This window comes from Scyliorhinus canicula, chromosome 8 (assembly GCF_902713615.1).
Source record: "Scyliorhinus canicula chromosome 8, sScyCan1.1, whole genome shotgun sequence".
Taxonomy (NCBI): Eukaryota; Metazoa; Chordata; class Chondrichthyes; order Carcharhiniformes; family Scyliorhinidae; genus Scyliorhinus; species Scyliorhinus canicula.
In genome coordinates, this window is record NC_052153.1 from 122,110,150 (window position 1) to 122,132,094 (window position 21,945).

General features: G+C 40.8%; 1 protein-coding gene across 13 annotated transcripts in view; it reads right to left on the reverse strand.

The window, feature by feature from the left end:
* Positions 1-21,945, reverse strand: part of ppip5k2 (diphosphoinositol pentakisphosphate kinase 2) — a 225,135-nt gene that overhangs the window by 26,651 nt on the left and 176,539 nt on the right. For 6 of the 13 annotated variants that reach the window (XM_038805167.1, XM_038805164.1, XM_038805168.1 and 3 more), the window contains 4 exons: positions 7,104-7,277; positions 4,166-4,235; positions 2,850-2,969; positions 1,962-2,024 (listed from right to left, as the gene is read on the reverse strand). In XM_038805167.1, the coding sequence (XP_038661095.1) occupies positions 1,962-2,024; positions 2,850-2,969; positions 4,166-4,235; positions 7,104-7,277 (427 nt within the window). The remainder of the gene's footprint in view (positions 1-1,961; positions 2,025-2,849; positions 2,970-4,165; positions 4,236-7,103; positions 7,278-21,945) is intronic. The other 7 variants (XM_038805176.1, XM_038805172.1, XM_038805177.1 and 4 more) reach the window with 5 other exon arrangements.

Here is a 21,945-nt window from a genome sequence, read left to right on the forward strand (position 1 = left end):
GCAAAATTCAAAGAGAGCTATACAAAGGCCAAATGCATTTCATAACCCAGGATGGCCAACAGGAGCCTGCTCATCTTCTAAGACGAAGGGTCCTGCAAACTTCCTTTCAATTCTTACTGGTTGAAACATTCCACAATTTCAAGAACCCAGATGAGGGGTACATATTCCTTGTCAAAGTCAGATTGGAGAGATGGGAGTCAGGTGACATGGACGTCCAGTTTGTGGAACCAGTAATATTGCCTTTCTGTATTGCAAAGTCAGTTTGCCATACCATCTAATTAACAGAATCACAGACAAGGAGCTCTGGGGTTAGACACTTGGTCCTATCTACACTGCTCCTATCGAAAAGGCTGTACCACGGCCTACAAAGCTGAATCATCTCTGCACACCTATCTCAGAGTGAAGCAAACACCACTGGACAAGTGAATGAATCAGCATCAGTTTTCAACTCACTGAGATCTGTGATGGTAAACCTCATTTGGACTTCGATTTTGCTCTGTGCAACCAACATGAAACAATATTTATTTTCCCTGTCACCTGCACTGTAAATCTTTTTTTCGCCATCCCTCTTTTACTTTATGAATGCACAGGAGGCAACATCGGAACCCTTTTGAGCGTGTGAAAATACACTAAACCTTTGAACTCATCCTATCTTGAGCCTGCTGTGGGGTTATTAATAGAAATTAGACCACACCAAAACTAAGAGGTTGGGCAAGGCAAATCAAAAACACCTTTCTGGACAGGTGGTAACAGGAGAAATTAGTGCTGTTTAAATTAACCCCAATCCTGTTCGTAAAAGCGGTTTGTAATGTGATTAAGATGTAAAGTGTTTGATTACTCTAAATGCTGAGCCCCCAATCAGCATTGCCAAGTTTGTGGTTGTAACTACAACAGCAATTTGCACTCACATAGCACCTTTCACAAACTCGGGTCACCCCAAAATGTTTTAAGGCCAGTTTAGTTGCACAACGTCTGACAAAATGACCGGGCACTTTTTCGGCCGGTGGCCAATCGGGGTTTTGAAAAAAATGTCCAGCTCTGCGGTCAGAGACTGCCATGGAGCATGGCGCGGCCACTGTCGTGCGCATGCGCGGCCTCTATGCCGGAAATGCAGGGGCCTGTATCTGCAGCAAAAGCTGCCAGATTTACTCCAGGTCCCTGCTACCCCCCTGCAGGGCTAGGGATATGTGGCCCTTTCACACCAGTTTTTCTGGCGGATAAGTCCACAGTTTTGACACTGGCGTGGGGACATAGCCCCATAATTTGTATGGTGTATGGGAGGTTAAAATAACCATGAAACTATTAAGACATTCAGATACTTTTTGTATGCAATACAGATATATAACCTATATTTAAATATTTGATGTATGCAACACAGATTTATAACTTTACTTGGTAAGAGATAAAACATAACTAGAGATTAATCATGAAAACCATTAGTTAATATACAAAGAATTTCTGCTATTCCATCATTCCAACATTCCAACATTTGTGCAAAATTATTCCCATTTCTAAGACAGAATCAAAGAAATCTGTCAACTGATTTTCGCGCATTTCTACGTAAAATACATCCAAAGATTAATGAAAAATTGATTAAAAGATATGCAATAATTAGTTCAGATTTATAGTAACACTTATTACATAATGATCCTTTAATAATTTAAAATAAATTCTTTTAACCGTAACAGACGGTCAATCGCACTGAACAAGAACCATTTCCGCATACAACACAAAAATGGTTAGGTATGATATGTATTTTAATGAGAAGGAGAAAAGGTTTAGAGGAGAGAAAGGGAAAAATAAATCATTCTGCAATCCCATGGAACTTACTTCCAAGAGATGGGACTAATTGGAGGATAGGGAAGACAAATGGTATTAAAAGTTTGCATCCAACATTACAAATAAAGAGGGATGAAGCAAAGGATAATCTTTGCAGGAGAGGGGATAAAAAGCAAACATACCATTGGTTGGGTGTCGAGCAAATGAGATAGAAAATCTTTTTACAGCAGAACTGCATGTGGCGTCTGAGAAAGAGAAAAACAGGTACCTGAAATTTATAACAGCTAGCAGAACAGGGATTTTAAAAAAAGGATTAAAGTTAGGCTGCATGCAGGATTGTGGAGGGAAAAAAAATAATTCAGCAGGAATAAAAGTGTCAGCTGTTACAGATGCCCTGGCTAATATTGATTAAGTGCATATTATAATTTAATATTATGCACGTCAAAGTAACAAACTGTCAAGATCAACAGATTAAAGCAGTTAGTGATATGATGGGAGCACTTTGCCATTTTGTTCTCTTCCCCCCAGTTTCTTAGAAAACCTTTCCATGTTGCCATTATGCCGCAAACCACATGCTTTAGCAGAAGCATGGATTTACTACCCAAACCAATAAATTAGTCTTGCTTTCTGACCTCACCTAATCAAATCCTTTACCACTGTTTTTTGAATTTTACAAGTTATTGCTGGGATGCAATTTTTCACTTCACGTATTTCAAAAACTAATACTACAAGTCAAGTTGGTATTTAATACAACGTTATAGTGATGTCATGTCCTAAATTTTATAACTGGTCAACAGTTATTTGTGCCAATGCCAAGAAAGAAGTGACCACTTTCAGGATAAGAGCCTGTATCATTTTAAAGCTAAGGTGTATATTTGTATCTGATGTAAATAATAGTGTAGAATTGCGTCTGAAGCATTGATTCACATAGTACAAAGTGAGTACAGGCTGGTCCTCCAGGTTATCATGTTTTGGAAAGGAAGAAATGGGGTTTGCCTATTCTTATCACAGAATTCCAGTATTTTGCAACAGGCGGCTACAGATTTGTTTGTGGTGGTGTGCGCACATACCATCAAAGCAGCCAGATGATGTCAGCTTTTTGCGATGCACACGAGCATAATCCTGTAGGTTAGGCGCACTCGAGGAACCCCCAAGCACAGTATTGCTTAACAGGCCTGCACAATGAGACCCTAGTGGGAGTTAGAGAAAACACATACAAACCGGGTGCTCTTTGTTCCAGAAGAGGGATACATGCAGCATGCCTTAAAATTATGCCAAGACCGATATTTTCTGTTATTCGTCGGGAAATACATCAACTATTAGACAATCCTTTATGCAGACATATCAGTTCATAAGGTACAAAGCTATGACCTTCAGATACTGAACAGTTAAATGATTTATCATTCAAAAATTGAGAATAATTTTTAAGTTATTCATGCAAAACATTCCTGTCCTTTCTCCCCCTCCATACCTGGTTAAAAAAAGTACGTCTTGAAAGTAGTAGATTCACAAAGTCAACTCACCAAATAATTGATCAATTACCCTTTAAATACTCATGTTCCTGCAAAAAGATTGGGACTAAATTCTATTCACTTTTTTGAGGGAGGTAACGCACTGAGTACTTCAGATTTACTTTCAGAAATTTCTCAAAATATACCATCTTTAATACAAAATTTAGTGCCCAAAATAGGAAGTTCAAATTGTTTATTATTTCCATAAATCAAAACAAATAACACACCTATACCATACTTTATTCCCATATGCATGCTAATGCTTCAAATGTTAATCTAATCTACAATTTTAAAACTGTTCAGTTGATCATCATGTATGGCCAATTACTAATTAAATACAATAACCGTCAGTTCTTCTTCAAAAAAGGTTTCCAAATATAGATGTATTTTGATGACCTTATCACTGAATCTGTTCAGGAGAGAGAGGAAAAATAAAGCAAGATCTTACAGCAAACATCAGTTTGGTAAGAAGCCAAAGCTTGTTAAATCAATTTGCTGCTTACCCATGCTTTATATGAGTCACTTCAAAATTCAATCAAAACATTACAGATTACTCACGTGGAGGTTGAATCTTTCAAATGAGACAGTTTTTTTAAAGATTCAGCATGTTGTTTCATACATCTGAAACTTCAGAAACATTTCAATTCTGTACTCACAATTTGCACGGGACTTTTTTGAAATCCCAAAGTAAATACGAAAAGCCATCACTAAACAATAAATAAAACACCAACATGTTTTGCCTTTGATACCTATAATTCTTTCTAACACCTGCACAGTTCAATTCTAAATTATGAATAATTTCCTTTTAATAAAAATAGAAGCAGAATTGGTGGAGGTCATTATTTAGCAGTTGGCTGTACAGGTTAAGCACTTACCAAGTCCAGTGTGTTTCTGCTCTGCGTAGGACCTTCCAACTCGCAAAACAGCAGCGTTTTCCGTCACAATCTGCACAATAATAGTGAACAATGTTTTGAATATTCAAACTATTGAACAGCAAGAAGAATAATCAGTTTTTATACTAAGGCCTGTTTCAGACAACCAGTGTTAATAAGCTGCATGATTAATGTTAGTGGAAACATATAGATGGAGACAATGATAGATCATGCAAAATCCTTTAGCCTGAAATGAGTCCATTCCACCTACAATGTCCTTGCAATGCATGAACATAGCAAACATTGGATTAACACAGTGGTAAAATAAACATGTGGGGAAAATATCAATTTACAACAGCATACAGATACCACTATAGTGCTTCATTGGTTAACTATACTGCCTCAATACAGGCAAAAACACAGATAAGTGCACTTGGGAGAATGCATCTTCACTCCATGCAATAACAGTGCTTTTGAGACACTGCACATTCCTGATTAGTGTCTTACGTTGCAGTACCTCTTTTCATTTAAATTGTATTTTACTTTTGGGGTCCCTACATGTAAACGGTTCTCATTCTCCAGATTGCTGCACCATACACTTTCTCCATCAGTGAAACTAATTTCCTCCCATGTGGCTTGATTCAGCTGAAAAAAATGTTTGTAATCCAAGGTGTAAGCATCGATCATGATCCTCACCAACATAAAACTATTTATTGGCCAATGGAAACAGTATTTACCATAAAGGTTTTAATTAAATCAATTTGTATGTGCATAAATGTGTGGTGACTTACGCTAGAACAGAATATATTTGTACTTGACGACAAGATGTTATTTTCAAATTTGGATACAGGAATTGGAACAATTACTGACTGCTTACTGAAAATATCTAACAACGTGTTGAGATGCATCCATTGCAATGGCTTTTGACCAAGATTAAACAATTTATCCTAACTTTTTGTAAGCAATAGATCAGATTACATTTGATTATTAAGAACAGCTTTCAGCTCTGTACTTCAGCTATTATTGCATTTTACAAGGTTCAGAGCAATGAGGCTCATGATTACTTATTCCATGTGGTGTATTAAATCACACAGATCGGAAAGGTCTCAGGGAGAAAGGGATCAAATTAAATCAGGCATGTTCCTGTTCCTTAATGTTTTGCATGGGTGATCAGGGTTTTATTATGTCAGTGTGCACGCTGTCAAATTAGCTGCCAATGTTCACGATCCCGGTTCGCATATGAGACACCATTTGGTAAAGGCATCAAATGTTTGTTTGCAAGTGTGGAACCCAACTCCAACTAAAATTAACACCTCACCACTGAATTGAATTGTTTTCATTGAGGAAAGTTGACTGCAAGGTGACCTCCAAGTCACTCAACACTGACTTGGAAATATATCGCTATTCCTTCACTGTCACTGGAGCCAACTCCTGTAACTCCCTCCCTAACAGCACTGTGGGTGTACTACACTAAAGGTTCTGTAGTAGTTCAAGAAAGCTGTTCAGCATCACCTTCTCAAGGGCAATTAGTGATGGACAATAAATGCTGGCCCAAAAGTGATACCCACATCCCAGAAGTTAATTATAAAAAGACCTGATCAAGTTGCTAAAATACCGAGAAATTAATAATTCTGATGGAAGCAGTTGTTGAATTTGGATTATAAATACAGAATTGAATGGCATGGATACAAAGCTAAAACTTGATTTGAGTTTAGAAAGAGTTATCACCATCCCACATGTACAGAATAGTGGGTATGTGCAACATATTTCCACCGAAAGGTCATGTTGCATTAATAATAACTGTAAAAGAGCTGAGGGTATCTGGTGCATAGCAAGTTTCAAGCTTTAAAGAACAAGTACAAACAGATGATCAAGTGCTGAGAGGAACATCATAGTTCCTGAGCTGCTGGGACCTGGAAGTTGTGATGCCAAAAGGCATCCATTCAAGGATGCATAATGTAGGGTGCAAGGTCAAATAGGTAAACCGAGTTTTGCTTGATTTATCTTTCTCTTGAGCCTCAATAACTTTTTGTCAGGAGATTAAATGAACTAGATAAAGTTAATTGCATGTTTGGAAGGTCTATAATCTTTGTAAGGAACAGGCTTGATGGTCCCATTGATATTTTGCCATTCACATTTTTATGTTAAGTGAGAAAGACAATACAAAATGTTTCCACTTCCTGATTTGTAATCTTTGATTGTCTAAAATGCTTTTGAGCAAAGCTAAATTGCAGAGTTTCAAAAGGACAGGAAATTCTGAGACTAAAATCCATAGTCATCAACCAAGGAATACCTTAAAACTGACCATCTACTGATCTACATCTAATATGGGAATAAGAGAGTGCTGACTTAGGGGGTAATTTTAACCTAATCATCAGGCAAGAAACCTGACTGGACTGTTTGGAATGACAGATTTATACACCACCAATTATTACTCACCATTCACTTCAGGGAATGAAATCGGTGGGTGTAAATCCAGGGTTGCAATTGATCGTGTCAGTTTCCTGATAGATAGGTTAGGTTAAAATTGGTTGCAACGTTTTAAAATATACTGAACAATGAAATTGGTACTGCAACATTCAAGTTAATAGAGAACAGCCCTGCCACAGTACTGTAAAGAATAGAATAAAGAAATGCAAGAGCAGCAACCATTCTTGTGTCGATAAGCATCAAAAGAGCAAAATATCATTTAATCTGCATGTTTCACAATTACACTGTTCTAGAATCAAATTCATGTAATGTCTGGATAAATTAAGATAACTATTTATACCAACTATGTCCACTTAATTTGCCATTTACAAATCTTGAGTTAATTGTTTTATAATCATAAAGCTCAATGTTAAAATTAACAGGGGCTTTTAAGACAGACTTGAGGAATTACTGTGAATGTTTGACCAGTGAAAATGGCAATTTTCATAAAAATGAAGGAAAATTGAAAAACCTGTTGCCATGAGCCAAAAATACTTGATGTGTAAGCCAATGATTTGGGGGAGACAGGGGAAGAAGTGATTTGCTCCCCTGATCTGCGTCTTCGACGCCCAGCACCCACACCACTAGTGTAATGCATCCAGGTACCACTACACTCTGGGCTAGACAGACTCAGGGGGGTCTCTTCCTGGAAGTGAGAAAAGGGGGCAAAAACAACAGCAAAGCATGCAAAGTTAGACATATTTAAAACAAAGGAATCAATAATAGCACCATTAATTGTGTACCATAAGTTAAGCATTTATTACAACAGTAATATTTGACAACCCCATGATATAAACCCCAGATCAGCCAAAATTATTAATCTAAAAAATATAAAAAACATACCTTATTGACATGCATACAGACCATACTGTGTTATTTTAATTAATCCATTTAGAAATGCAGGCTAGATGAAAGCTATTTTGAACAGGGACATTGTGGAGGTTTCTAGTTTACAGTGGAGCCTGCGTGCATATCAATACGGTAATCAAATACTGAATTCAGAAGTTAGAGGGACAAAATATAAATCAAGGTATGACACATTTATGATTCAGATGAACCTAAAAAAAAGCAACTTGATCGATATAAAAAAAACATCCTATGCAATTAAAATTTGCAGTATATAAATAATAAAATTGCTTCTACTTATCACCTGCAATTAATTTCAAGTTTACAATCCAAAAAAATCAAAAGAACAATTTCAAGCTGTTCATCTTCTCTGTAATTATACTCTGATGCTAACATGATGTTTAGATATTCTGTACATCAGGGATGCCCAACCTTTGAAGCAGGGAACCAGACCAATATATTGCAACCTGTGAATGGGTAGCATAGACTGGCTCAATAATAAACACAGCTTGAAACTGGAGCCCTATGTTCTATCTTAACTTTACATCAGGCATGGCTCTAATCTAGACAATGAAGTAAAAATAAATAAATAAAGGCAGAGAAATAAAAACAGTCACCACACACTGAGAAGTAGCAGGACCAACTGGAGTCAGAGCAATGAGAAGCCTGGAGAAATTAATAACAGTGGGTGAAGGCCCAGCAAGGGAATTAAAATATAAATCACCTTTTATGGAATGCCTATTTGATTCAAACATCCCATCACTGGTGTGCATAGGTAGCCAAGAGCATAGTGCATGGAGGAACAGATTTAGGAAAAGGAACTACAGCTTATAATTGTGCAAGGGCGGGCAGCACAGTGGCCTAGTGGTTAGCACAACCGCCTCACGGCACTGAGGTCCCAGGTTCGATCCCAGCTCTGGGTCACTGTCCGTGTGGAGTTTGCACTTTCTCCCAGTGTCTGCATGGGTTTCGCCCCCACAACCCAAAAATGTGCAGGGTAGGTGGATTGGCCACGCTAAATTGCCCCTTAATTGGAAAAAATAATTGGGTAATCTAAATTTTAAAAAAAAATTGTGCAAGGGCATAGCATGCCAGATGTAAATGTCACATGGTACAGGTTCAGTCTGTAAGCCACAGGTTGGACACCCATGATGCTCATCCAGTATGTCTTCTTTGATCTCAACACTGTAGATTACTTGTATACTGTACAATCTATTATCAAATCCCATTTATGAATCAAATAAGTTTCATAAAACAAGGAACTGTGCAACCTGAAAAAAACACAGGTGTGCTTTAATAATCAAAAAGAAGGAAATAAAGATGCGGGAACATAATAAAAGGGAAAAAAATACCAATGCAAACATTATGCCAGGTGATAACATAGAAGAACATGGAGGTGTGCATTTACACCTTAAATTCAAATAACTAAAAAATCTAGATGAACATTTTAACTTGTAAATATCTGTAACAAACATATTTCATTACAATATACAATAAATAAAATTAATTGAAATATTTGATGTAAGAACATCAAATTACACATTATGTTTGAACTCCTGGATAACTGAGCAACTTGGGAGCTTTCCATGTTTAACAACTCAGCATTTATGTGCTACTCCCTGGTGTGAATGCTTTTAAACCAAATCACAAGTTCCACATATCAGGTTTAATTTATGCCTATTTTTGAAGCAAATTAAATTTTCTTTGGGAAACATCTTGAAAATTACTTTATTCCAACTGATCAAAACTCATACTCGATAAAAACTGGCACTAGAGTGTCATACTTGGGTTGGAAATCTGCCTTGGGAGGTAGGCAACTCTGTACACTAGCATGGATGAGGATTGCAGTGCCAGAATGGTAGATAGGAGCAGTGGAGCCATAACAGCAAGAGTGTGTGAGAGGAGAGGTCAGGCATTTTAAAGGAGGAGGTGAGAACAGCAGAACCATTAATAGCAAAGATTGTACAAGAGGACCGGGGTCATTAACAGCAAATGTATGTAACAGGAGCAGCAGGGCAAGAGGAGCACAAGGCTATTAACAGAGAGTGTGTGTGACAGGAGATACCGGGCCAGTAACAGCGAGAATGCACAAGAGAATAGCAGAACAGCGGGGATATCAACAAGAGGGTGCAAGAAGAACAAGCTATTAACAGGGAGAGGGGGCAAGAGGGAGGAGAGTGAGACCAATAACAGAGAGGGTGAGAGAGGAGCGGGGCAGTTAAGAGCGAGGGGGGGGGGGGGGGAGTGCAGGGGAGAGAGAGAGAAGGCGGGTGGAGACGAGGAAGGTGAAAAGAGAGACGAGGGAGGTGAAAGAGAGACGAGGGAGGTGAAAGAGAGACGAGGGAGGTGAAAGAGAGACGAGGGAGGTGAAAGAGAGACGAGGGAGGTGAAAGAGAGACGAGGGAGGTGAAAGAGAGACGAGGGAGGTGAAAGAGAGACGAGGGAGGTGAAAGAGAGACGAAGGGAGATGAAAGGGAGACGAGGGAGATGAAAGGGAGACAAGGGAGGTGAAGGTGAGATGAGAGAGGTGAAGGAGAGACAAGGGTGGTGTAAGAGATGGGGAGAGAGGGGGGGAAAGAGACGGGGAGTAAGCGTTGGAGACAAGAGAGAAAGCACGGGAGGGGAGAGGGTGGGGTGCCATTAACATAGAGTGAGCGGAAAGTGGAGCCATTAACAGTGCAAGAGTGAGAGAGGAGTGGGGCCATTAACAGACAGTGCGAGAGAAGCGGAGCTACTAATAGCGAGAGGGAGAAAGCAAGAGGGAGGACAAGGCCATTAACATAGAGTGGAAGAAAAGCTGGACCATTAACAGTGAGGGTGCAAGAGGAGCAGGACCATTAACCGTGAGGGTGCAAGAGGAGCGGGAACATTAACAGCCAGGGTGCAAGAGGAGCGGGACCATTAACAGCGAGGGTACGAGAGGAGTGGGGCCATTGAGAGAGGGAGTTTAAGAGTCAGTGAGTATGAGAGTGAGTGAGAGACAAAAACGGGACCATTAACAGTGATAAGTGTCTGCAGCTTGAGGAGCTTTGGGACAGTAGAGCTGCAGACACAATGATGAATCAGGCAGTGGAAAAGGTACCTGCACATTTTATTCCAGGAGGCGGTCACAGCCCTTAGATATGCAGAATTTTAGAGTTGGTCAATGGTCAGGAACAGGAAGGTGTGACTGCAAGTCATGCAGATATGGGGATCGAGCGCATAGTGATAGAGAAGCCTCAGAACATCAAAGGTAATCACCTCTGAATAGTTACCTGAACCACACGGCAACTGCCATAGAGTTAAACAGATTGGAGAATTAAATGAGTGGTTCAGAGTAGTGTGAGAAGTTGAAGTTTCGATTCATGGGGCACTGGCATCAGTACACAGGGAGGAGTGAGCTATTCCATTGGGATGGGCATCAGAACAGTATAGCAATGTGGGTAAAGGCAAGCAGTGTGGGACAGGAAGATACAGAGTTCAACAAAAAATGTACATCATTAAATAAAATCATCGCAGGGAACAGAGTAAAATGAAATTAAAGGTTCTTTATCGGAATGCACGAAGAACCTGCGTAAAGAAACTGCAGAAAGATAAATGAAGTAGTGGCAGAAATAGAGGTGAATGATTTAGATCCATCATCATTACAGAGATGCTGTTACACTGTGATCAAGGTTAGGAAATAAATATTCCAGGATACACCTTATTTTGTAAAGACTGACAGAATGACAAAGGAGGTGGAGTACCCTAGAACTCCTATAGTGCAGAAGGAGGCCACCCGGCCCATCAAGCCTGCATCGACCCCCCCCCCCCCCCCCCCCCCCCCCACAAAAGAAGACCCCATCCAGGTAGCCCTTATAGTATAAGGACATTAGTGAGAAAAGACTTTGACCGTTGAAGAATATGAAGTAGAATTGGTATGGATGGAAATTCGGAATAGCAAAAGTCAGAAAACCCTGGTGGGAGTAGCTTATTGGCCCTTAACAGTAGTAATACCTTCGGGAAGAGTATTAAACAATAAATTATTGAAGCCTGTAATAAAGGAAATGCAATAATTGTGGGATACTTTAATCTTCATACAGAATGGACAATGAAATTAGCGGGAAAGATGTCTAAAAGATGAGTTTATATAGTGCAACCGATGAGAGATAAAGCAATCTTAGATCTAGCATTGTATAATGAGGAGGGTTAATCAGCAATGCCGTCGTAAAAGATCCACTGAGATATAGTGATCATAATTCCATGTTAAGTTTGAAAGTGACATATTACAATCACAAACAAAAATCTTAAACTTAAACAAAGCCAACTGCATAGAAGGGAGAAATGGCTACGGTCAATTGGTTAACTAGACTAAAGGGAATGGAGATAAATGAACAGTGGGAAACATTTAAAGAAAAATTTGAAATGTTCAGGAAAAATGCACTGCATTGAAGAACAAAAACTCAGTAAGACGGGCCATCTGTAGTTCAATCAGGAAGTTTAATTTTAGAAGTATGTTGATTTGATTTTTTTCATAATAATGAACACAAACTAGAACAAAAGAATGCAAAAAAAATCACAAGCAAATATAAAGTTAAAAAAACACAACCAATAATTAATTTAAATGCTAAAACTATCGTTAACCCAAACTACATGCTTTGCCCAAGGGTGGATTATTCTAGGCCGAGATCGCTGTTCCGGGGGGGGGATGGCAAAGACATTAATTGTTTTTATGGAGGAATTGAGAGGGTGGGGGGGAACACACAGATCCTTGGGGGTTTGGCCATCCGGCGGAGATGGATTGTGAGCTGTATATTTATTTTCTTGTTGTTTAATGGGGAATCAAGTAGTAGTATTAAGGGGCAATTGTAAGCTATTCCTTGCAGGTGTGAAGTTAGAGTTTAATATTGTATTCATAATAAAGTTTTGTTTTAAAATAGTAAAGCCCTATTTTTTCATGCAATTATTCCTGGAGCGAATCATTCTTTCTGCAGACTTACAAAATTGACTGAAATATGGGGATGTCAGTCCAGTATCCTAGCCACTGTTGGGATCTGGTCCGGGATCGTGATATACTTCAGGCGGGGGATGCGAATCCACCCTCACCCACCATTTTGAGGAACATGTCCAAAGAAGTATTTTTTGGGGGTGTGGCCCGCAATCCCCTCCGGCAACCCCACAATCCGGTTAAAGGTAGTATTAGATGAAAAGAAGAGGCCAATAATGTTGCAAGAAACTGTAATAAGTCTGAGGATGGGAGTGTTTTAAAAAGCAGCAAAAGGCTCCAAACAGTTGATAAAAAGGGAGAAAATAAAAAGAAGAAACTAGCCAGAAATATAAAAACAAATTGTAAGAGCCTATATAAGTATATAACAAACGAATAGCTAATGTTGGTCCCTTAGAGCAGGGACAGGAGAAACTAAGTATACAAAAAAGGAATATCTAAAGTATACATTGGTCCCTGAAAGCAGGGAGAGGAAAAACTATCACAGAGAGCGAGGAAATGGCAGAGGCATTGAACAAAAATTGGGTCACAATAGAAGACACAAATTACATACCAGAAATAGTGCAAAGTAAAAGGCTTGAGAATCATTTGCAGGCATCTTTAGCCATAAGTGCCAAGTGGATAATCCATCTCGGCATCCTTCTAAGGTACCCAGCATCACAGATGCCAATCTTCAACCAATTCGATTCACTCCATGCGACATCAATAAATGGCTGAAGGCACTGGAAACCAAAAGCTACGGGCAACATTCCAGCATATAGCACCGAAGACTTGTGCTCCAGAACTAGCTGTGCCTCTAGCCAAGCAGTTCCAGAACATCTACAATACTAGCATCTACCAGACACAGTAGAAAATTGCCCAGGTCTGTCCGGTCAACAAAAAGCAGGGAAAACTGAACCTGGCTAATTACTGTTCCATCAGTCTGCTCTGTATCATCAGCAAAGTGATGGAAGGGGTCGTCAGCAGTCCCATCAGCGACACTTACTCAGCAATGATCTGCTCACTGATGCTCAGTTTGAGTCCCATCAGGCACCAAAAATGGATAGAGGTAGGAGTGTGCAACATCTACAAAATGTACTGCTGTAACTCACCAAGGCTGCTTTGACAGCACATTCCAAACCTGCGACATGTATCACCTAGAAGGACAAGGGCAGCAGATGAATGGGAACACCACCACCTGCAAGCTCCCTTACAAGTCACTTCACTGTCACCGAGTCAAAATCCTGGAACTTCAATCCTAACAGCACTGTAGGTGGTCCTACAACACATGGAGTGCAGCGGTTCATGAAAACAACACACCACCAACTTCTCAAGTACAATTATGGATGGGCAATAAATGCTAGCCTAGCAATCAACACCCACATCCCAATGAACAAATATGAAAAAACAATAACCCAGGAACTAAAAATTGAGGAAATTAAGAAAATTATATGAACATACAAATTAGGTGCTCAGCTCCTCACTACTACTAGAGAAATGGCAGGGACTAAAATCTGATAAATCCCCAGACCCCGGGTCCAAAAAGAAACAACTGCAGAGACAATGGTTGTGCTAGCGAGCTATGAAATATACAGCTACGTCCAACTTGTTTGAAAGTTGGCAAATGTTACACTGCTTTTTAAGAAAGGAAAGGAAAAGAAAGTAGTGAACTATAGGCCAGTTAGCCTAATGTCAGTTGTTGGGAAAATGCTGGAATTAGAACATAGAACAGTACAGCACAGAACAGGCCCTTCGGCCCTCGATGTTGTGCCGAGCAATGATCACCCCACTCAAGTCAACATATCCACCCTATACCAGTAACCCCCCCCCCCCCCATTAACCCTATTTTATTAGGACACTAAGGGCAATTTAGCATAGCCAATCCACCTAACCTGCACATCTTTGGACTGTGGGAGGAAACCGGAACACCCGGAGGAAACCCACGCACACGCGGGGAGGACGTGCAGACTCCGCACAGACAGTGACCCAGCCGGGAATCGAAACTGGGATCCTGGAGCTGTGAAGCATTTATGCTAACCACCATGCTACCCTGCTGCCCAATTATTAAGGAAGTCTTAAAAATAAACCTCGGAAAACATTAGAAAAAGCAAATTAGAATAAGTCAACATGGTTTTGCTAAAGGGAAAATTTATTTGACAAATGTATTTGTTTTTGAGGGTAGATATAGGTGAACCAGTAGATGTGGTGTCGATCTTAAAAGTCATTTGATAAGGTGCTGCACAAAAGTTTAATAAACAAATAACGTCACATGGAATTGGGATTACTATATTTGCATGGATAGAGGATCGGTTAATGGGTAGAAAGCAGAGTGGGCAGAAATGGAACTTTTTCAAGTTGGCAGGCAGTGAACAAGAACATAGGAATTAGGAGCAGAAATATGCAATACAGCCCTTGGAGCCTGCTCCGACATTCAATCAGATCATGGCCGATCTCTTCCTGGTTTCAAATCCACCTCCCCATCTGTTTTCCATATCCCTTGAACCTGTTTTTTTAATTTGAAATATATCTATCTCCTTCTTGAAATCATTTAATGACTCTGATTCCACCGCACTCTGGGGCAGCGAGTTCCACAAATTCAGCACCCTCAGGGAGCAGTAGATCCTCCTCATCTCAATTCTAAATCTACCAACAATCAACCTATATCCGAGACCTCTAGTTCTAGATTATCCCACAAGGGGGAACATTTGGTCAACGATTACTTTATCAATCCCTTTTTGTATTTTATATACTGGAATGGCGGAAGGATCAATGCTGGGACATCAGCTATTTGCAATTTATATTAATGACTTAGATGAAAGGACAGAGTAATGTATCTCAGTTTGCTGATAATACCAAACGATGTTGAAAGATAAGCTGTGGGGAGGGCGCAGATGCTGCAAAGAAAAACAGGCAGGGTCAGTGAGTGGGCAACAAGGTGGCAGATGGGAGTATAATATAGGGAAATGTGAAGTTACTCACTCTGGTTGTAAGAATAAAAATAATATTTTTTTTAAACAGTCAGAAACTTGTACGTGTTGATATTCAAGGAAACTTAGGTGTGCTGGTACAAGTAATGCAGAAAGTCAGTATGAAAAAATGAAATGATGCAACTAGGAAGACAATATGTTGCCTTTATTGCAAGGGAAATGGAGGTACAAGAATAAAGAAATCTTGCTACAGTTGCACAGGGTTTTGAGACACCACATCTGGAATAGTGTGTGTAGTTTTGACCTTCAAATCAAGAACAGATAGGCTTGCATTGGAGGTGGTACAGCAAAGGTTCACAAAACTAGTCCCTGGGATGAGGATGTCGTCCTATCCAAAGCTTTGCCAAAGAGTCATCCAGACTCAAAACGTTAGCTCCCTTCTGTCTCTACTCTCAGACCCGAGATTGTCCAGTATTTTCTGTTTCTGTACAGTTAAGATATAGTTTTGGAAGAGATGGCTTAGAAATTCAGTTGTGTCCATTTTTAGGTGTCATACCCATGCAGTGCAAATGACCCATGTTCAAATGAGAAGGTCCGAAAATCCTGGAATTTTAGCACTCAGATCTCATTATCAAGCAGCTGGTTTAATGCTAGGAGACTCTCGGATTCATTCACTAAATTTCAGATAGGTGACTGGTTAAGGTCACAGATGTTTGGAGGATGAACAGCTGGACCTCTGAATGCTATCACAGGGCTGTCAGGGGTCAGGGAAAATTAGGTCTGGAGTATTGTTGGGGAGTGAGTATGTTGTCAAGTTGGGTGACAAGGATTTTGAGAGCGACTGAGATTGTGGTATTTGCCTTTGTTTAATTCCATGCTTTTTAGCATTGGGTTTCCTCGAGGTAGACCAGCACTGGTGCTGACTGGAATGTGGGCATCACAGGCTTAGCCAGGATTTATTGCCCATCCCTACTTGCCCTTCAGTAGGTGGGAGTTAGCTACCTTTTTGAACCGCTGCAGTCCTTGAATGTAGGTACACCCATAGAGGGAATTTCAGGATTTTGAACCAGCGACAGTGAGAGAATGGCAATATATTTCTAAGTCAGGATGGTGAGTGACTGACTGAGAAGGGAACCTCCGTGTTCCCAGGTATCTGCTGCTCTTGTCCTTCTAGATGGTAGTGGTTGTGGATTTGGAAGGTGGTGCCGAAGGAATCTCAGTGAATTCCTGCAGTGCATTTTGTTGATGGTATACAGAGCTGCCACTGTTTGTCGGTGGTGACGAGATTAAATGTTTGTGGAAGGGGTATCAATCAAATGGCTGCTTTATCCTGGATGGTGTAGAGTTGCTCGAGTGCTGTTGGAGCTGCACTCGTCAAGGCAAGTGGGGAGTATTTCATTACACTTCTCACTTGTGCCTTGTAGATAGTGGACAGGCTTTAGCGGGGGGGGGGGGGGGGGGGGGGGGGGGTGGTCAGGAGGTGAATTACCTGCTGCAGGCTTCCTCGCCTATAACCTGGTCTGGTAGCTAGTTCCAGTTCAGTTTCTGGTCAATGGTAACCCCTAAAGTGTTGACAGTGGAGCATTCAGTGATGATAATGCCATTGAATATCATGGGACGATGGTTAGATTCTCTCTTGTTAGAGATGATCATTACCTGGCATTTATGTAGCACAAATGTTGCTTGCCACTTGTCAACTTAAGCCTGGGTATTGTCTGGGTCTTGCAGCATTTGGAGATGAACTGCTTCAGTATCTTGAGTTGTCACGAATTACGCTGAACATTGTGCAGTCAATGGTGAGCATCCCCACTTCTAACTTTATGAGGGAAGGAACGTCATTGATGAAGCAAGTGAAGATGGTTGGGTCTAAGAGAATATCCTCTGGAACACCTGCAGTGATGTCCTGGAGCTGAGATGATTGACAGCCAACCATCACAACCATCTTCCTTTGTGCCAGGTATGACTCCAACCAGCGGATAGTTTGCCACCTGATTCCTTTACTCAGTTTTGCTAGGGCTCCTTAATGCCATACTCGGTTAAATGCTGCCTTGATGTCAAGTGCAGTTACTCTCATCTCACCTCTGGCATTCAGTTATTTTGTCTATGTATAACCCAAGGCTATAATGAGGTCAGGAGCTGAGTGACCCTGGCAGAACCCAAACTGAGCATCCGTGAACAGGTAATTACTGAGTAACTGCTGCTTGTTAGCACTGTTGATGGCCCATTCCAACACTTTATTGATGAGTGAGAGTAGACTGATAAGGCGGTAATCGGCCGGGTTGGATTTCTCCTGCTTCCTGTGTACAGGACATATCTGGGCAATTTTCTACCTCACCGGGTAGATGCCGGTGTGGTACTGGAACAGCTTGACAAGTTCTGGAGCACAATAACTATTGCCGGAATACTGTCATAGAATCATAGAATTTACAAAGCAGAATCCACACAAGATCTTAAAAGAACACCCTACTTAAGCCCAGTATCCCTACCTAATGGTTGCACACTAAGGGGCAATTTAGCACGGCCAATCCACCTAATATGCACATCTTTAGACTGTAGGAGAAATCTGGAATATCCTGAGGAAACCCACACATACACAGGAAGGAAATTCAAACTCCACAAAGATAGTCTCCTGAGGCTGGAATTGAATCCAGGTCCCTGGAGTTGTGAGGCAGCAGTGCTAACCACTGTGTCACCGTGCCACCCCTGGTGGGCGCACAGCCGTTGCAAGATCCAGTGCCTTTAGCTGTTTCTGGATATCACCTAGAGTGAATCGAATTGGCTGAAAACTGACATATGTGATGTAGGAGACCTCCAGGGGAGACCGAGATGGATCATCCACTTGGCACTTCTGGCTGGAGATTGTTGTGAATGCTTCAGCCTTACCTTTTGCACAGATGCGCTGGGCTCCACCATCATTGAGGATGGAGATATTTGAGGAACCTCCTCCTCCAGTGAGTTGTTTTATTGTCCACCACCATTCACAGCTTGACATGGCAGGACAGCAGACCTGATCCATTGGTTGTGGACTTGCTTAGTTTTGGCTAGTACTTGCTGCTTATGCTCTTTGGCACACAAGTAGTCCAGTGTTCTAGCTTCACCAAGTTAACACCTAATTTTTAGGTATACCTGGTGTTGTTGCTGAAGTACCCTCCTGCATTCTTCATTGCAAGAAGCAGAAAGCATTGGGCCCTTTATCATATTGATGGCTTAATGCGTGCTGCAGATGAAGGAATGGACACCGTTTCTTGACGTGCATCAAAATGGCATCCGGTGTGGCCCATGGCAGAATTGGGTGCACATAGAAAGGGTGCCATTTTGGACAAAGTAGCACCAATAGCAGGGAAAATTTAGGTACTACGGAGCTGAATTTCTAACCTGGCGCATTTAAAAAATATAGTAGCTCACTCATGAGTTGAGTATATACCTGCAACACACTTTTGTTACCACACATAAAACAGCTATGTATGACCCCAAAAAAGTAAAAAATACACAAACGTGCATTCAGTCACAGATGTTTCAAATATTAAATGATATGCAAACTAAACCTTCGTGCAGTATGACAACTCTATGGATGAAAGTAATTACTTTCGTCTGACAACACTTTTAATACAATTTCACAGTATGAAAGACAGCATTAAAGAACAGCACTACCAATTGTATAATTTATGATGATAGGTTCACTAAGATTAAAGACACCCACAACTACAGTGCACAAACCTACAGCATTTTAATCCCCTTAATGTCAATTAATTCCTGGTTGAAGCATGTGAGTTTCATTTTTTGTCATAAAATTATGGTTATCCATTGTGCATAAACAACTCATAATTTTCTACTTAAAATGCTCTTGGGTTTATAGTTCATGTAGTAACTTGAAGAAATAGGGCAAAAACTGTTGAAAGGCATTACTTGACCAAGTTTAAACAACTGACCATATATTGAGAGTTCAATGCCTAACCTACTTACGCTGTAAAGACAAACTATTGCTTTGAGGTTCCATACTTCCAATTGGAGGAGCTACTATTTGATGGATATGGTGTGATAAGCATAACCACATCAAGGACTGTCACATCTTATAATGAATTATACTGTTCACCAAGTCTTGGGGATGGGGGTACTTCTGGTCTTCTCTATCTAACTATTAAGACTTAAAACCATGCTTGCCAGTTTTCAGATAATCAACCAGTGACCAACCTGTCAGGTAGAAAAGGGATGGAAAAAGAGGCAAAACTGTTTTTTAGGTCATATTAGATGACATGCCTACTCCAAGTCAATACCTTTCAGTATACGCAGAAGTGCCACACTGGAACCAGAGAGCCATATACTCCAGAACATAGTTAAAGAGTCAGCTTGAATCATTGCTAAAAAGATGAAGCAGTGGATCAATTCGGATAACCTGTACACAAATACCCTGATTAGTGCACTTGGCTGTTAAGTTGCATCAACTCGTTTTGTATATTTATTGGGGAAGATGTGTGTGTTGCTGGTGGTGTGTGTATGTGTGTGTGTGTGTGTGGGGGGGGGGGGGGGGGGGGGGGGGGGGTGTCCCTTAGCCTTGGGTTCTTTTCAAACTGCATCTCCTTTGCACTCCATGTCAGGCAAACAGATGCCATTATTATACCCTAACTCTCATAGTTCGATTTACAGTCTCTCAAATTGGACAACGGGCTCCCAGACGTTTGAACATCTGGCTGACCAAAAAGGATATCAGCTCTCGAAATGTTTCCTTGAACATCTCAGGTGTTAAGTTAGAACATAGAACATTACAGCGCAGTACAGGCCCTTCGGCCCACGATGTTGCACCGTCCTGTGAAACCCTTCTAAAGTCCCTCTACACTATTCCCTTATCGTCCATATGCCTATCCAATGACCATTTGAATGCATTTAGTGTTGGCGAGTCCACTACTGTTGCAGGCAGGGCATTAACTCATTTAACAGGAGAAAGCAGTATATTCCAAACTGGCAATAAAGAGGTTATACAATTAAAATAGAAGTTATCTCATTAGATTTAAAAGGAATATTCAATACAGAAATTAACCAATGCAGGTGCAAACATTACCTTTACTAGTGATAATTGCTTAAGTTACCTTTCTTAAATCTACAAGTTTGCTGAATTTACACTGTAGTGGGTCGGATCTCAAACAACAATGAGTCAGCGTATAATAATAATCTTTATTAGTGTCACAAGTCAACTTACATAACAATGCAATGAAGGTTGTGTGAAAAGTCCTTACAGAAGGGAGATAGAGAACCTAGTGTCATGGTGCAACAACAAAAATCTCTCCCTCAATGTCAGCAAAACGAAGGAGCTGGTCATTGACTTCAGGAAGCAAAGTGTCGTGCCCACCCCTGTCTGCATCAAGGTGCCGAGGTGGAGATGGTTGGCAGCTTCAAATTCCTAGGTGTGCCCATCACCAACAATCTGTCGTGGTCCAACCACGATGATCAAGAAAGCACAAGGGCAACTATACTTCCTCAGGAAACTAAGGAAATTTGGCATGTCCACATTGACTCTTAGCAATCTTTACGGATGCACCATAGAAAGCACCCTACCTGTCTGCATCACATCTTGGTATGGCAACTGCTCCGGCCCAAGGCCGTAAGAAACTACAAAGAGTAAACAAAACCTAGTCCATCACGCAAATCCCTCCCATCCATCGACTCTGACTACACCTCCCGCTGCCATGAGAAAGCGGGCAGCATAATCAAAGACTGCCCGGGCTATTCTCTCTTCCAACCTCTTCCATCGGGCAGAAGATGGAAACGTCCGAGAACACAAACTAACAGATTCAAAAACAGTTTCTTTTCCCACTCTTACCAGACTCCTGAATGACCCTCTTATGGACAGAACTAATCTCTCCTGGCATTTTCTCTACTGTGTAGCCCCACACTCCGTATGCTTTACACGATAAGAAGTCTTACAACACCAGGTTGAAGTCCAACATATTGGACTTTAACCTGGTGTTGTAAGACTTCTTACTGTGCTCACCCCAGTCCAACGCTGGCATCTCCACATCATGGCTTTACACGATATCTATGTTTATATATTTACATTGTGTATTGTACATGGGGAGGTGGAGCATAGTGATATTGTCGCTGGACGGGTAATGCTCAGAGGTCCCAGGTTCAAATCCCACCATGGCAGATGGTGGAATTTGAATGCAATGAAAATCTGGAATTAAAAGTTTAACGATGACAATGAAACCATAGCCGATTGTCGTAAAAACAAACCTGGTTCATTAATATCCATCAGGGAAGGAAATCTGCTGTTCTAACCCGGTCTGGACTCCAGACCAACACAGCGATGCAGTTGACTCCTAACTGCCCCACACTGAAATGGCCAAGCAAGCTACTCAGTTCAAGGACAATTAGGGATGGGATAAATGCTGGACCCAGCCAGCGACGCCCACATCTCAAGAATGAATTTTTAAAATATTTATCGTATGTCCATTGTTTTTCGTGTATAGAACGATCTGCCTGGACTGTACGCAGAACAATACTTTTCGTTGTACCTCAGTATAAGTGATAATAAATCTAAATAGCTAGATTCAAACTAGCAGTTCTTTAGAAGAGTCAATGAAGAGCAAATCTTTTGCCCAAGT